General features: G+C 39.5%; 1 protein-coding gene across 1 annotated transcript; it reads right to left on the reverse strand.

The window, feature by feature from the left end:
• Window positions 1–111: 111 nt before the first annotated feature.
• LOC125902500 (plexin domain-containing protein 2-like) lies at window positions 112–12,034 on the reverse strand. Its single transcript, XM_049598893.1, has 14 exons — window positions 11,609–12,034; window positions 10,183–10,397; window positions 9,825–9,968; window positions 9,398–9,467; window positions 7,888–8,010; window positions 7,661–7,779; window positions 7,486–7,585; window positions 7,117–7,212; window positions 6,797–6,878; window positions 4,972–5,032; window positions 4,619–4,841; window positions 2,985–3,020; window positions 2,526–2,683; window positions 112–324 (listed from the first exon to the last, which is right to left on the reverse strand). Exons 1-14 carry the CDS (start codon window positions 11,727–11,729, stop codon window positions 112–114), a joined length of 1,761 nt encoding a protein of 586 aa, XP_049454850.1. The 5' UTR covers window positions 11,730–12,034.
• Window positions 12,035–14,720: the final 2,686 nt, after the last annotated feature.

Consider the following 14,720-nt stretch of genomic DNA (forward strand, 5'->3'; position numbering starts at 1 on the left):
GTCTGTCCTTTTAAAATGAACTTGAGCAACAGCTTTAATGGAAAATAAAAAGTCTCCCTCACGTGGAGATCCAGCTCTCTCCCAAAGCCTTCTGGGATTTGTAGTTTTTGGTCAGCTCTCTGACACCAGGAAGCGCTCCCTCTGATCAGGAACTATGAATCCTTCTTTCTGTTCGCTCTCTCTTCTGTCCGACATGACAAAGGACTGTTTGGGGTCGATGACCACCATGGTGTCTTTGTCCTGACCGGGAGTCTCCACCTCAGCATAGGAAGGGCAACCAGAGCCCCGCCTGAACTTCATGACTGGCCAGCGGGTCGGCCGCCGCTGGGGGGGGGATTGAATATTGAGAGAACATATGCATAAAAGTACACAGCACTTTATTTATTGTCTGTCTGATATTTTTCTGCTCTCCTAACTATACTTTTTAATTGCACCACTGATAATGAATAAATATTACTTAATGCCACTAAAACCTCACTGTTGCTTTAAATTCTATAATAAAATATTAGTCCCCAGCTTCCAAAAATGCCAAATGTTTCCATCAACATAACAGAAAGGTATTTACAATGTTGGAAAGCAGAATTGTACAAATGGATGAAGATTCACAACTGATTTTGTAAACGTTTGTATATATATATATATATATATATATATATATATATATATATATAAAAAAAACATGCTTTATTTTTAGGTACAGTGAATTTCCAGCACAGAGCATCTATTTTGAAGTGCCCTTTCCTGCTGTAGACTGAATGATTAACTGACAGAGACATCAAAGTAGCTCAATGACATGGCCAAACACAAGTATGACACTTAATGTAATAAACCGTGTGGACCTTGAACTAATGACTGAGTTGAAATCTGGACCAGTTGGGAACCACTTTTGCAGAAGTTTATTCATTAGGATAAACCTTTGTAATAAATCATCTTGTTTCCTAGGGGGTCCAACAGACCTGGATGAAAAATGTGCAGAATATGGTGGAACATGGGAATTTCTTTTATTTGTTATTATTGTTGCCGTATAAAAGGTCAAGTACTCACCAAACCACCTGGGTACAATTTTTAAAATTGGACTGGACTAGGGCATGTTGAAAGTAATACTTCACCCCGTGTTACACTGAATTATGGAGAAAAGTCTTTATGAATTAAAGTATGCAGGGTCTGCATTTAACAACAGCAAAACTATAGTAGAACACCAAGTTACAGACCCTCACACAACTTGTGCAGTATGAATCCAAGTTGCATCTATCCGGTCACATGCTTAGTACTTCCAAACAGAAGGCCCTTTCCAATGGGGTGACTGAACTGAAAGTGAATGTTGTCTATGATCTCTTCAAAGCCAGACAGAACTGACTAAAACAGTCATTTAGTTGGGAAAACTTTATTTCCATAGGCAGTATTATATTTGGCAGTATGGCTTTCTTCTCTACTTTTCCTAGTCCTACACAGAAAGCATAAGGTGGAGAGAGCACACCTCTCTGCCCTTCCAGGCGCCTACATGGAACCTTAAGGCAGAGCGAACACAGCTCTCTGCCCTTTCACATGCAAACAAGGAAAGCCTGAGGCAGAGAGAGCACACCTTCCTGCCCTTCCATGTGTCTACATGGAATGCCTAAAGCAGGGAGAACAGCAGCAAAGACCCCCGGGAACAGAGCAGAGCAGCACCGATGACAAACAGAAATGACATTGATTAGCTGGGGTGGAGGTTGCATAGAAAGGTATCATGTGATCTATCAGCTGACTCCCTTCCATCAGTTGATAGGGCTGTTTGAGGTCAGCTGGTGTAGCTGGGGTGTGAGCTGAGCTTGACATCATGTTTCTCTTGAACTAATGCCATGCTCAGTTTTTACCTCACTGATCACTAGATCTGTCCCGAAATTACTGATTTGTCAGTGGAGTCTGGCTTTGAGGAGAGCATGGATAAGTTTCAGTCTTCCATTGGAAAGGGCTGAGAAGTACTGAGCATATGACTGGATAAATGAAACTTGGATTATGCTGCATGAGTTGTATGAGAGTTTGTTAATGGATGTTTTTGATATAAAGTTTTCTTCATGAATTCAGGATAATGCAAGGTGAGTAATTACTATATGAATCGTCATTTGGAAGTTTTTGTATTCCTTTGAGAGGAAATTTTGACCTAACATTGGTGCTAGACACCAAAATGTATAAGGTATCATTCACAGGGATGACGAGTATCCATGCTCTATTTCCACATTATCTTGCTCTACCTGAAGTGTTGGAAGGACCAAGTTTTTATCTTGAAGCCACACTGCTTGCAAGGCAAAAAAAGTGACAGTTGTTGACTTGGATGGATTACTTATCCTTATTAATTTTCAAGTCACTGCATTGTTACTTAAATTGCAAAGGTAAATTCACAAATCAGGCAGATGGGGAAATCCAAATTAAAAAAAAAACGCAATACGCTTTGGAAAATGGCAAATATGCAAAATGTGCTAAAAACTAGCAGCGTTACTCGTTCAGGGGATCATGGGGAGTTTAATATGGATCATGGTGTCACTGACCTCCATGAAGAAGAGGCTGGCGCTGGAGGTCGGATTGTTATACATGTAGACAGACAGAAGGACGGCTGCTCCCATGATAATCATCACCATGACGATGCCCGCCAGTAGACCAGTCTGCGGCCGCCCATCACTAGCTCCTGTTGTCTCCTCATTTCCTGCTGCACAAAGGTGATGATGAGACTGATTCAAACTACCTATAGTTATAGACTTAAAGCCAACATGTGCAGAACCCTCAAGATGACTGGGCTAAAAAGCAGCTCAGATATTTCCTCTTATTTGACTCCAGCAATCACAGTAAACAGCTGTAATCACAAACATTTTACACATGGTGACCCAAACTATCAGATCAAATATAAATATGTAAGTTTAGACAACAAGTTGTCTTGACAACTGCTGAAAATACCATGTACCAATAATGACATCACAATCAGACACAGTAGGTGGATATGATTGACTTACGTGTTTCATTGTTGTGCAAAGAGATCTTTGTGTCATCTAGAAAAAGAAAGAATGACATAAGACATACAGTATGTCATGCTGTACTTTTTAAAATCTTTTTTTTTTATAATTGTGGGTCCTTTTAATTTAACTTCTGCAAGTTTTTAATGATATACAGTAGTGAGCTTGACTACAAGTGAAATCTGAAATCTTGAAGAAATTTACAGTGTGGGGCTATTTTCAGTGAACATTGGCCTCCTAAAAAAACACCACTGAGAGATTCATTAAACACTCTGCAGCTCAGCTACTAACCAGAAATAAGAGGAGAGAGCACATCAGGCCAGTCTGAGTTGCTCTGCGCTGGCTTCCTGTTACATGTAGACTTGATTTTAAGGTCCTCCTTGTATACCGAGCTACATTGCTAGCTCCCTTGTCAACCATTTGCTTCCAAGAACACTGCGATCATCTGCTGCTGGTTTATTGGAGGTTCCCAGCAACAGCCGGAAGAGGATCGGGCATGCAGCCTTTGTCAATTACGCCCCAAAGCTTTGGATCACGCTACCTATAGATATTGGGGAAGCTAGCTCACTAAATATTTTAAGAATAAAGCTAAAACGTGTCTGTTCACTTTAGCCTTTAACTAGCTCTGACTTTCCAATACAGGTCTGAAACTCTTTCTTTTTACGCTTTTACTTTCTATTTACGCTTCACGCTGCTGCAACTCTTTTAAAAGCTTACTTGACTTTATGATTTATAGTTTTACAACTCTATGATTTTATAAAACAGCTTTTATGTTCATTCTGTCTGTTTTAATTGTGCTTATACTTCCCTTATTATAAAGCACTTTGTGCTGCATATATAATAATTATTATATAGCACCTTTCTTGTATGAAAGGTATATAATATAATAATTATCATTATTATTATTATTGTTGTTAACAGTTAGTCAGACAAAAAAAATGTGCAATTTACAATACAGCTCTGTTTTTTCCACTTAATCTATCCAATTCAAAGACTCTCCTCTTTGCTGTTTGAAGTTAAAAATATTCAAAACACCTCAAATTGTTGTGGTTCATGATTAACTTTCAGACTTTAGGAATTCCTTGTACATATTCAATAAAAGTACTTTATATTTAATTAAAGTACTTTACAGTCTACTGAAGTAATATATCATTAAAATAGCAGTACTTCTTTTTGAACGCTGTATTCTTACAAATAATGGCCACTACAACCAAAAAAAAAAAGCCCCTCTATATTCTGACTCACGCAGAGTGACACACACATACATTGAGTCATCCCTCAGCAGCTGAGGACACTATGTAGTATTTAACATGGCGCTGTATACACTCAGCTATGAGCTCACAGAGGGCTGGGAAATAGCTGACCACTTGACCCTCACACTGTCAGACTTTGCACAACACACACTGGGCGTGGACACCGTGCGACGACAACAAGTATTAATTCAAGAGAGGGTTTTGTCACCTGCCCTTAGATGTGATCTGGCAAAGACTATTACGGAAATTCATTGACTTTAAGCAATCAAATAAGAAAGTTCGATGAAAGGTAGTAGGATAAAATTCAAAGTCTGCAGTTTGAGACATATAAAATGCAAGTTTTGTTTACTGCAGATGTTTGAAAGCATCTTGTCAGCTTACCTTCTGCAGGTTTACTGGTGGGAAGCTGTGAAGTGGATTTTATTCTGCTTGTGTTGCTGCGTGTTGAGGGGTTGGTGACAGCGGATGTCCTGCTCAGGGGGGTGGAGGTCATACTGGAGGTCCTCTGCTGCACTGTGGTCGTGACAGGAGTGGTCGTATGTGTGAGGTGGTGAGATGTGGTGTTTGCGATGTCTGTCATTTTGAGACATCTGGGATCTTTTCTCTGGAAAAGTAACAGGTGAAAACAAAAACAAACGTCAGGAAACAGTTGTGTGCAGACAAACACAAGCGGTGCTGAGTTCTAACTGAGTCAAACTTTCTGTAGTTTACTGAAATGCAAAAATAATGAGAACCTCCTCCGGGCAGCCGAGGTCGACCCAGTCCTGCCGGTTACGATCAAAGCCACTGGAGCATCTAAGAAAGGTAGTAAATATTAATGTATGGGGACTATAGTTGAGCTTTATTTACAGGTTTATCTTCACAAACATATCAGATAGTGTTTTGACAAGGTGCTTGAGGGACAAGTCTGACTCAAGTCTTTTTCACTACCAAATTTGTTATTTCTTGGACTTTAGCTTTTTTAAAATTTATTTATCAGATGGATCATTAACTGATCAGAAAGAAGGCGTGGGTGGTTACCATGTATACTTACTTACACTTTATACTCCCCTACAATAGGGCAGCATTTCATAAAGCAATAGGGGGAAACAAATCTTTTATAAATTGGTTTAGTCTTAAAGAATACGTTCATATTTTTGTCAAGTCTTAATACTGTACTCACCTGCCCCACACTGGAAAGACCAGCAGCCACTTTAATTATTTCTCCTCCGTCTTTACTGGCTGCAAAGAGATCCTTTCCTAAAGTGGTGTCATTGAAAGTGATGTGTAACAAAACCCCAAAATGCCCTCACTTTAGGAAGGAACCTGCAGCCAGGACAGACAGGATGAACACTGACAATAGACCCTTTTACTGTTTGCGACGGTATGGCGTTTTTTGGTGGGCGGGGCTTAGCTGGAGGCAAAACAATTCTTCACAGACATTCGCTAACGCTAGCTATCAAAGTTCTGGTGACTTGCTTTAGACAGTGGAGGAAGATGATGCAAGTGGTGTATTCAGAAATTTCAAGTGTTGAAGCACACTCACAAACTGGACCGCTCATAAATTTGGAGCACTGTCTGAATGTAACATTCAGTTATTCAGAGCACCACACTCTCGGAGTTAGTTGTTCTATAACGTATTCATCCCTACAACAGGAAACACATTTTTGATGATCGCCTCCATCCAGTCCCTTGGTCTTATCGTATTTAACCATAGTTGTCTTTGTTTTTGTTGACGGGCAGTAGAGGCTGGTATGCTATAAAATATAAGTTTTGAGTCATGACTCCTTCTATTCTGGCTCCCAATAACACAACAGGACGACATTTCAAGACTCCTGTATAACCTGCAGCCCTGTGGTGGAGAGTCCTGTTTCACCTCCAGCTAATAAAATTATGTCATCATGACATCGGCCCTGAAAGGGTCTCTAGACTTGACAAAACATGATCCCATTCTTTAATGAGCAAACCATAAAATCCATAACTTCGGCTCAATTAAATTTATCAAGCTCAATATCACAAATCACAATCTGCCTCAGAGGGCGTTACAACACAACATCCCCCTGTATTGGAACCTCATCATACAGTAAACGTGAGATGCAGGACATTTTGATATCATAATCATGTGATCGAATAATTTTTCTTATACAGTGCAATAATCTCTATTGTTCCCCAAAATGGTATTATATAATATATACCATTTTCCTTTCATTTGTTGGCGAATTGTTTATCATTTCAAATAAAACATTACGATTCTTGAACACTCTGCAATTGCAGCCAAATGTAGATGATAGCACATAAACATAAAGTATTTCTTTAAAAAAAAAAAAAAAAAGTCACCTTTATGGGGACAAAAATTGCCACAACTCAGTGGCCATGAATCTGACTCACTATGAATTTTACAAAAAAAGATTTTTCGTATGTCTGCCATCAGCCACGATTGTTTATCTCTGGGTATTTTAATGCAGCTCTGGACTCAAATAAAGATCAGACATTCCCAACATATTTTTTCATTCAAATAAATGCAGTGGGAATGTGCAGACTTGTCAATGGTATGCGCTCTCCGAGTGCTTTCCAGTTTACCTTTGTAGCCGACTGCACCAGCTGCAGTTGAAGCCAATCTGAGAAGTGACACATGGACCACAGCTGGAGAACTGGAGACACGCTGAGAATAAAGAAAACACTGGAGAGTGAGGAGGAAGAGATGACTCTGACTCCTGTGAGTTAAAGCTGAATGCATTTCTCTAGGCTACGTAGAGCTAACATTCAACAGCTGCTATGTGTATCAGTCAAAAGATACTCATTGTTTGACAAAAGTGTAATATAAATGTTCAGATGTGGTTATTTAATGATGCCATTTTAGCAGCACATCTCTTTGTATACTTTAATCAGGGTTAACTTACTGGGGAGAGGTAGCATCTCTACAGCTGTAGAATTTGAGATTTTGGACTTGAGGATGTCGACTTTGTGATACTCATAAATTGTTCTCCGACGAACATCTGAAGCATATCAGAAAGGAGAAGATGTTGTTAAAGGTGCCGTATGTGACTCTGGAGAAAGTTGATTGCCCAGGTCTTCAAATACCAACGCTTTGGGTTGGTGATTCAGGCCACCTACCAACCCAAAGCGTCTGTATTTGTCAGCAATCAGCTATTTTTCTCCAGAGTTACAAACAGCACCTTTAATTGAGATCCAGTATTTTGTTTAATAAATCAGCAGGTAAAAAACATGGTAAGAAAATGTAGTTTTTATACATTGAATGTGTCACTCACTGGGGATCTGCTCTATCTCATGAAGAACCACAAAAGCGTCCGACAAGCCCACTTTGACAGGATGATTTTCCGTGCTGATGTCGTTGATGTCTAAAGGAATCTACAAAAACAATGGTTTTTGTAATTAACCAAATTTCACATTAACAGGAGAACATAAAAAGGAGAGGAATGTCACCTCTTTGTACGCAAAGACGATACGCCCATCGCTGTGCAGAACAGCCTGGAAGGTGAAAGTCCCCAGACTGATATTGTCCTGGAGGTGAATCCGGTTCCACTGAACCACCAGTGCAGTGCCTTCACAGTAAACACACATTAACACAACAACTGACACACATGTAGTAGAAATATTCTACAGCAGAAATGCCCAAAGTGATGACAGCTGAGTAAAATGATCTCTCTCACCGTTATCAAAGTAAAACACAGTGGAGTTTTTGGACAGACTTGGGTCAAAATTGGCCATCAGAGGGGCGATGTACTGAGTAGCTGTGAGCATCTGGTGGATTATATCTCCGGTGTAAATGAAACCTGTGAGAGGAAAACATGCAGAGGTTGCTCACAGTTGAGTTGTTAAAATTCTGCTGTTGCCTAAAATCTGAGTCCTTGAAGATATACTATGCATGATTTTCCCCAAAACAATGTAAAGAGCCATCCAAAGTAATCCCTCTCAATCATCACTTACAACCCTCTAGAAGTTCGATCCACATGGACTCTGCCCTCCGCCTGTATTTTCTTAATTGATTCATATTTGCTGTGTTTGGAACGTTCCTGGGCACAGCGTACAGGTGAGGTCGGGACTATATAAAAGGCAGCAACCAGCTGTCAGACCATAAGCAACATCCATCCAAGAGAAAGCAACAAAAATCGCAGACACAGTGCTGAAAGAAAAGGGGCGAGACGCCCAGCTGACAAAGCTTGTTCCAAAACGAGGAAGGAGAGAGGGGGATGAAGAGCAACCATAGACTGTAAAGATAATGGATATAGCTACCATGACGTCACCCATTGGTTTGTGGACTCACATTCTGAAGCATTTTGGCCATCGCCATCTTAGTTTTTTGAAGCCAGAAGTGAGCATAGTTGGGCAAGAGGCTGGTGCAGTGGAGGAGTAAGAGGTGGATGTGACTGAGAAGCCGAGGACACTATCAGCAGACAGCCTGTCACTCAAAGCAGCCCACCCTTAATCATGCGTAAATTTGAGTGTCAAAAAAAAGTAACAGGTGAGTTAAATACATTTTTTTACCTCCCTGTACAGTTGTCATAAATTAGCCATAAGACCAAAACTGTTTTTGTTACAGGCTGTAAACAGGTTTAGTTTTGCTGTAAAGTTGGACATTTTAAAGGCCTTTGCAAACGGAGTCTGTTGTTTTCTTCCGAAATTGTTGCACATCTAAAAATAAATAGAGCCTCACGTTGTGTCAATCACGTTTGCACACTGAGTCTGAAACTTTCGTCCGCCATAATCAGAGCCTTTTGAGACGTTTGACCCAGAATCAGTGAAGAAAATGTGGTGGCGGGACACAGCCAAGATAATAGCCTTTCAACAGTAATATTCGGCACCCATTACCTCGTTCCAGGCGTTTGATTTACCTGTCCCTGTCACACCACTACTAACAGAAGAAAATACAATGTTTTTCCAACCCTACTTCACCTAAAATAACTTTTTATCACCTTCATATATGGCAGTCACTGGATATTCATGGGCAGGATGAATACTGATTGCTGACTAGCAGGAGCGCACTGTCAGTTTACTTGGCATGAACATACACACATGCCTATGCAAAAATCCGAGTTTCCTGCGGTGTTCATGGATATCCGGTGTAGGTTTTTAGTAGTAGGTTTTTTATGTGTAAATCTACTCACAGATTCACTAACATTTCATGAATGAGACCCACTGTGTGTGTAGTTGAAGACTCACCTCCAGTTGCCACTGTGATTTCTTTTAGTATATGACCATAGAAAGGGAAGTCGAAGGACAAATTCACTCTCTGGAAACAAAGTAAGATAAAGTGTATTATCAACTGTATGTTAAAGATGGTCAACATCTACTTTTATTTACACCAACAACACAAGTGAAACTTTTTGTCAAGAGGATCTTTAAATATGTAAAATAGCTTATAATTAGCTTTAATGCAGTTATGTTGAAAGCAAACTGTTATATTTTAATCAACACTTCATTGATGTCTCAACAATTTTGATAACAAAATCAAAATATTTATTTCCTCAGTCAGGAAAGTCAAAGTAAATAAACAAAAATTGGATCGCTTATTAAATTTAAACACGAGATATTTAACTGGCATAAAACACAGATTGTCCCATTTTATTCCCGCAGACAGATTTCATACCTCAGCTTGTCTGTGGGTGCTGGACAGGAAGCCAGAGACCTTCCACTCATCCTCTTCCATCTCATCGACATTCACCCACAGCTCTTTACCGGCTGCGTCTCCAGACCCGTGGATTTTAGATGTATAGTAGGCGTGATCAATGTCCTGTCCAAAAATGTAGAGACTGATTGATTGATGCTTTGAAACACACATTAACAAAAAAAATGTGCAGAGGAACTGAATTTGAATAATGGGGTTCACGTCGAAGCGTTTGATCATGCAGGTGAGGCGATCAGGTTTTAGCTTCGCTTTGATTATGACTTGTGTTCCCAAGTTTTCCTCCACCTGCTGAGGAGAGCTTAGCTGTAAATAACCTTACTACAATCTGTGTAGCACTGTCGTGTCCCTCCTCCATCAGCAGGTCTGCATCTGACTCCTCTGGTTGGTGCTGGTTTCTGTAGTGGCCCCTCCTATCTGCAGTCCAGCCATGGGCCCCAGACTTGGGGCTCCTTTCCCAGGGCTTGTTGCTTCCCGCGACTGCATACGACCTTCCCTCTGGCAGAGACGGCCCCTGTGTGTCTGTAGGGTAGACTCCTGAGGATGAGAGGGTGATAAGTTATTAATTGATCACTTTGTTACTCTTGTCATCATTACAGTATTAACAATAAAATCAAAATGCCTCTGAGCACTCTTTGTATAAATGTGAGAACAATCCTTTGGGAGAGTGTTTGCAGATTAAATATCCAGTACACTTCTCCTCTGCTAAGTATTTCTTCAATAAAAGAAAAAGGGGAAACTGTATAGGGACTGTTAGATGTGGATGAAGCCTCCTGGAACATCTCAAACATCAGCAACAAACTCCTGCGTCTCCTCCTCACATGCAGCAGGACATAAACAATCCCCGAGTCTGTGCCATGTGGCAGCCATGCGTGGTCACGCCGTCGCTCTGCCCCCTCTCAGTGACAACAGTGCGTCCTAATTTCTCTTTTCGCAGCAGAGGGTGAAAGCATGCTTCAAATTCTTCACACCAGCAGGTCCAGGAGCAGGCATGTGAGGCCGGACAGCCGTGGGTGTTGCGTCTATATTTCTGTCACATGGTGGCCCTGTGGCTGCAGAGGCCACCAGCCTGATGTGGGCAGTGATGCTACATAAACAACAGTAGTTACTGTATAAATACTGTAGCCACTGAGAGGCTGTAGAGCAAACAGAGACTGATTTATCATGTGCTTAAAGTCAGATCCCTGCTGCAGTGTAGTCCAGCCTCCTAAAGAAAATGCTCCACAGAAAATAGTAAAAACAGAATAAATAAATAAAGACCCCCCGCCCCCCCCCGTGGTCGAAGGTGTAAACACAAATAAACACAGGTACACACACACACACAGGTTAAATGGCTCTTACAATCAGTAAAATATGAGGTATAACCTGTGGTATTTGAGGTTATAGCTCACTAAATTTATACATATTAGTGTCCCTATGTGATCTAAATGCTGTCACTCAGCTAAGGAAAAAATACAAGGGAAACCACTGAATAATTTTTTTAATTAGGGATTACGTTATCTAAAATTAAAAAATATTTTTTAAAAAAAGTATAAATTAAAATATATCTTTTAAGCCAATACTTGATTATGCATTAAAAAATCTTAACACTAAAGCCCCACATTAACACAGTAATGTGCCAAAATGACAGGAGGTAACTGGTTAGCTGTATTGACTTGCATTAATATGCCAATACAGAAACATTAAAGAAGTTTAAGTGATAAAATAAATGTGCTGCTATAGTTGTATGTATGTATTAAATGACTTACCATGTACAGGTTTAAGCTTGATGACGCTTATCTGTAACTGGAAAACAATGACCAGTCCTGTGAGCAGATAAACTGTCTTGGTCAGGGTCATCGTCATCCTTCCTCTCAGCTCGTAACGCATTTTCACAGCGCAGAGAAAGTTTGGCGCAATGATACTTGTCAAGTTAAAAAGTGCCGCTCGTCTGAATAAAAACGCCAACTTAATTCCTAATGTGGCCTAGCTTAAAGTCTGTCGTCACATTGAAGTCCATGTTAGACTCTCAGACTGTCCGTAGCCCGCCTGCACCTCAGTCAGTGTGCTCCTGAATGAAACGCTGCTCGGTGATGAGAGGAACCTGTGGAGGGAGGCGCTGCCTTCACATGCTGTCGGAATTGTCATAATCATCAGCCCGAAGTAGCGGTGGGGAGAACTTTTCGGATCTGATCCTGTAGAGTCTTTCAGTAGAACACGTGTGTGAGGTGAACGGGGAGAAATTTAACAACAATAGTGCGGTGACCCGTTTATTTCCACACGTGCTCACCTCACACAGGTAAATAATTCATCTCAGGTAGGTCTCCACTGAACTGTTTCAGAGTCCATCACAGTTCACTGTCCAAGTTTCCATTCAGCGGTTTTATTTCCCACGCTACAAACTCTTCATGCTGCCGCACTACACGGTCAAATAACTGTTAGTTTACTCCGTCACACACCTGCTGCTCTAGTGCGCCACCCCGTGTGCAAACAACAAAACTGCATCTATTTACATCAAGTCACTATTAGTTAAACATGGATCAAATAAATTCAAGGAACGTTACTGTGTCTGTCCAACAGATGCTTTACTACTACTGTAGATTCTTTATTAAAAAAAGATTAATAATAATAATAATAATAATAATAATAATAATAATAAAAAATAGCTACTACTGTAGTTTCCTTATTATTAGATAATAATAATAATGATAATGATAATAATAAAACAACTACTACTGTGTATCCCTTATTTAAAATATTATTAATAATAATAATAAAATAACTACTACTGTAGATCCCTTATTTAAAACAATAATGATAAATAATTTAAAAAAAACTACTATTGTAGATCCCTTATTTAAAATAATAAAAAAAACTGCTACTGTAGATTCCTTATTATTAGATAATAATAATAATAATAATAATAATAATGACAATACTGGAAAATAAAACACCATATAAAAGTAAATGTCCTGCATTGAAAACAAGTGGTGTAGTGGAGGGTATACTCAGGTATACGGGATATACCCACTTCTTTTTCTATCCAGTTACAGTATACCCCCTATCAGCTAAAAGCCGTTGTAATATATAGGAGAGTATGCCTACTTCCTCATCAGTAACCTACCTATGTACCTAGCAGTACACCCACCTCATCAACTACCACTACACCACTGGCAAAACACATGTAATGTTAATCAGGAAAATGTAGTTAAAGTAATAAAAAGAACCCATTATGCAGAAAATGGCCCCAGTGACAACAAATTATAGAAACAGATTATTATTGATGTATTAATGTAAAACCAAGAGTTTACGTTTATAATTGGCCGAGATGGAGCCATAGACCCTTGGGGGGAGCCTTTTTTAAACATATTTATTTATTTATTATCATTATCATTATTATTGTATTGCAAAATTAACCCAGTGGTGACTTTACGGGTACAAAACAAACAAACAAAAAATTGTATATACACAAACACAAGGACAGAAAAAGAAAATAGGGTGACATACAGTGCTTGCGCGGTATATATGTATAAAAAAAAAAAATAAAAAAAAAAATAATTCTAAAGAAAGAAATAATAGAAATACTAATAATACATTTATCGAAAAATAAGTATGTGATGAAAAGGGAGTAGTGAAAAAATGAATAAAAATAAAGTCTATAAATAAATCTTCAGCTGTTGTATTATGGGGTTGCGGACTGGCTAGGTGAGGTGTGTGTAGGTGGGAACATCGGATCCACCAGTAGTAGGAGTTGGTTAACAAGGTCAGAGTGTGTATGTGTGTGTATGTTACAAGGGTAGATAGGTGGTGTTACTGAATGGAGCCCAACATCTGTGTAATGTATCTATTTGTTTGTTTTTGAAGTTATTTGTCTTTCTATGGAAATGTACTAAGAGAGTAGGTGATGCCACTGGGGTGTTGGGAGGTTGTTTCTGTCTTTCCAGTTCATTAAAATTGTCTTTTTAGTGATTGTTTGGGCGACCACGTACTTCTGTATGGGTTGTTCACATTTCGTTTTTTTTTCCCCCAGGTACTCCGGCTTCCTCCCACAGTCCAAAGACATACAGGTTAACTGGTGACTCTGAATTGGCCGTAAGAGTGAATGTGTGCATGAACGGTTGTCTGTCTGTATGTGTCAGCGCTGACCTGTCCAGGGTGTACCCTGCCTCTCGCCCAGTGTCAGCTGGGATAGGCTCCAGCCCCTGGTGACCTCCAAACAGGATAAGCGGTTACGAAAAATAAAGGAATGAATGCAGCTAATTATAATTTTCATTGTGGATTACCCTCTATGTTGTTTTGCTTTACACTACAGTATTGCTACTTTTGTATAATTAAAAATTCCAGGTGTTTCCTCCATCACTAATTAATGCGTGTGTTTGTGTGTGGTCATTTTCTTGTCACATATTTCTACACCTGAATGAGAGAAAAAAAGATTGCTAGGAGCAAGTTAAGGCAGCAGAGGTTGTGTCCCTAATGTAATTCCAACTTTTCCTCACTAGATGGCCACCATCACAACAAACATGTAAAACCAGGCACATGTAGGCCTCTACATAGGCCTGGCTTGTATTTGAACATAAAGTTGATGGTGAGATGTGATCTTAGTGGGCCAGTTCAGCTCAATCTTTATACACGAGGTAATACACTGAATTAAGTATTTTAAATGAACTACTTCATCTTGTCTTCATATATATAGTATTTATTACATTATATTTCTGTACACAGATTGTCTGCTTTTATGTGGTACTCTATGGACCTTTCTCTGTGTCCTTAATAAAGTAATTATGGTTTGACAACAGGGTATTTGTATTTTAATATACTGTGAGCAATATGAGTGGTGTCAGTACAGAAACAATACATGTAAATGCAACTCTCCTCAAAGTT

Source organism: Epinephelus fuscoguttatus, linkage group LG15, assembly GCF_011397635.1.
Source record: "Epinephelus fuscoguttatus linkage group LG15, E.fuscoguttatus.final_Chr_v1".
Lineage (NCBI taxonomy): Eukaryota > Metazoa > Chordata > Actinopteri > Perciformes > Serranidae > Epinephelus > Epinephelus fuscoguttatus.

Excerpts from the sequence above, each read along its gene's own strand:
- LOC125902500 (XM_049598893.1), bottom strand. The coding sequence starts at position 11,729 with ATGCGTTACGAGCTGAGAGGAAGGATGACGATGACCCTGACCAAGACA. Across the intron at positions 6,879-7,116 it reads AGAGATGCTACCTCTCCCCA|CGTGTCTCCAGTTCTCCAGC; the intron begins GTAAGTTAACCC and ends CTTTATTCTCAG. Across the intron at positions 4,842-4,971 it reads ACCTCGGCTGCCCGGAGGAG|AGAAAAGATCCCAGATGTCT; the intron begins GTTCTCATTATT and ends TTACTTTTCCAG.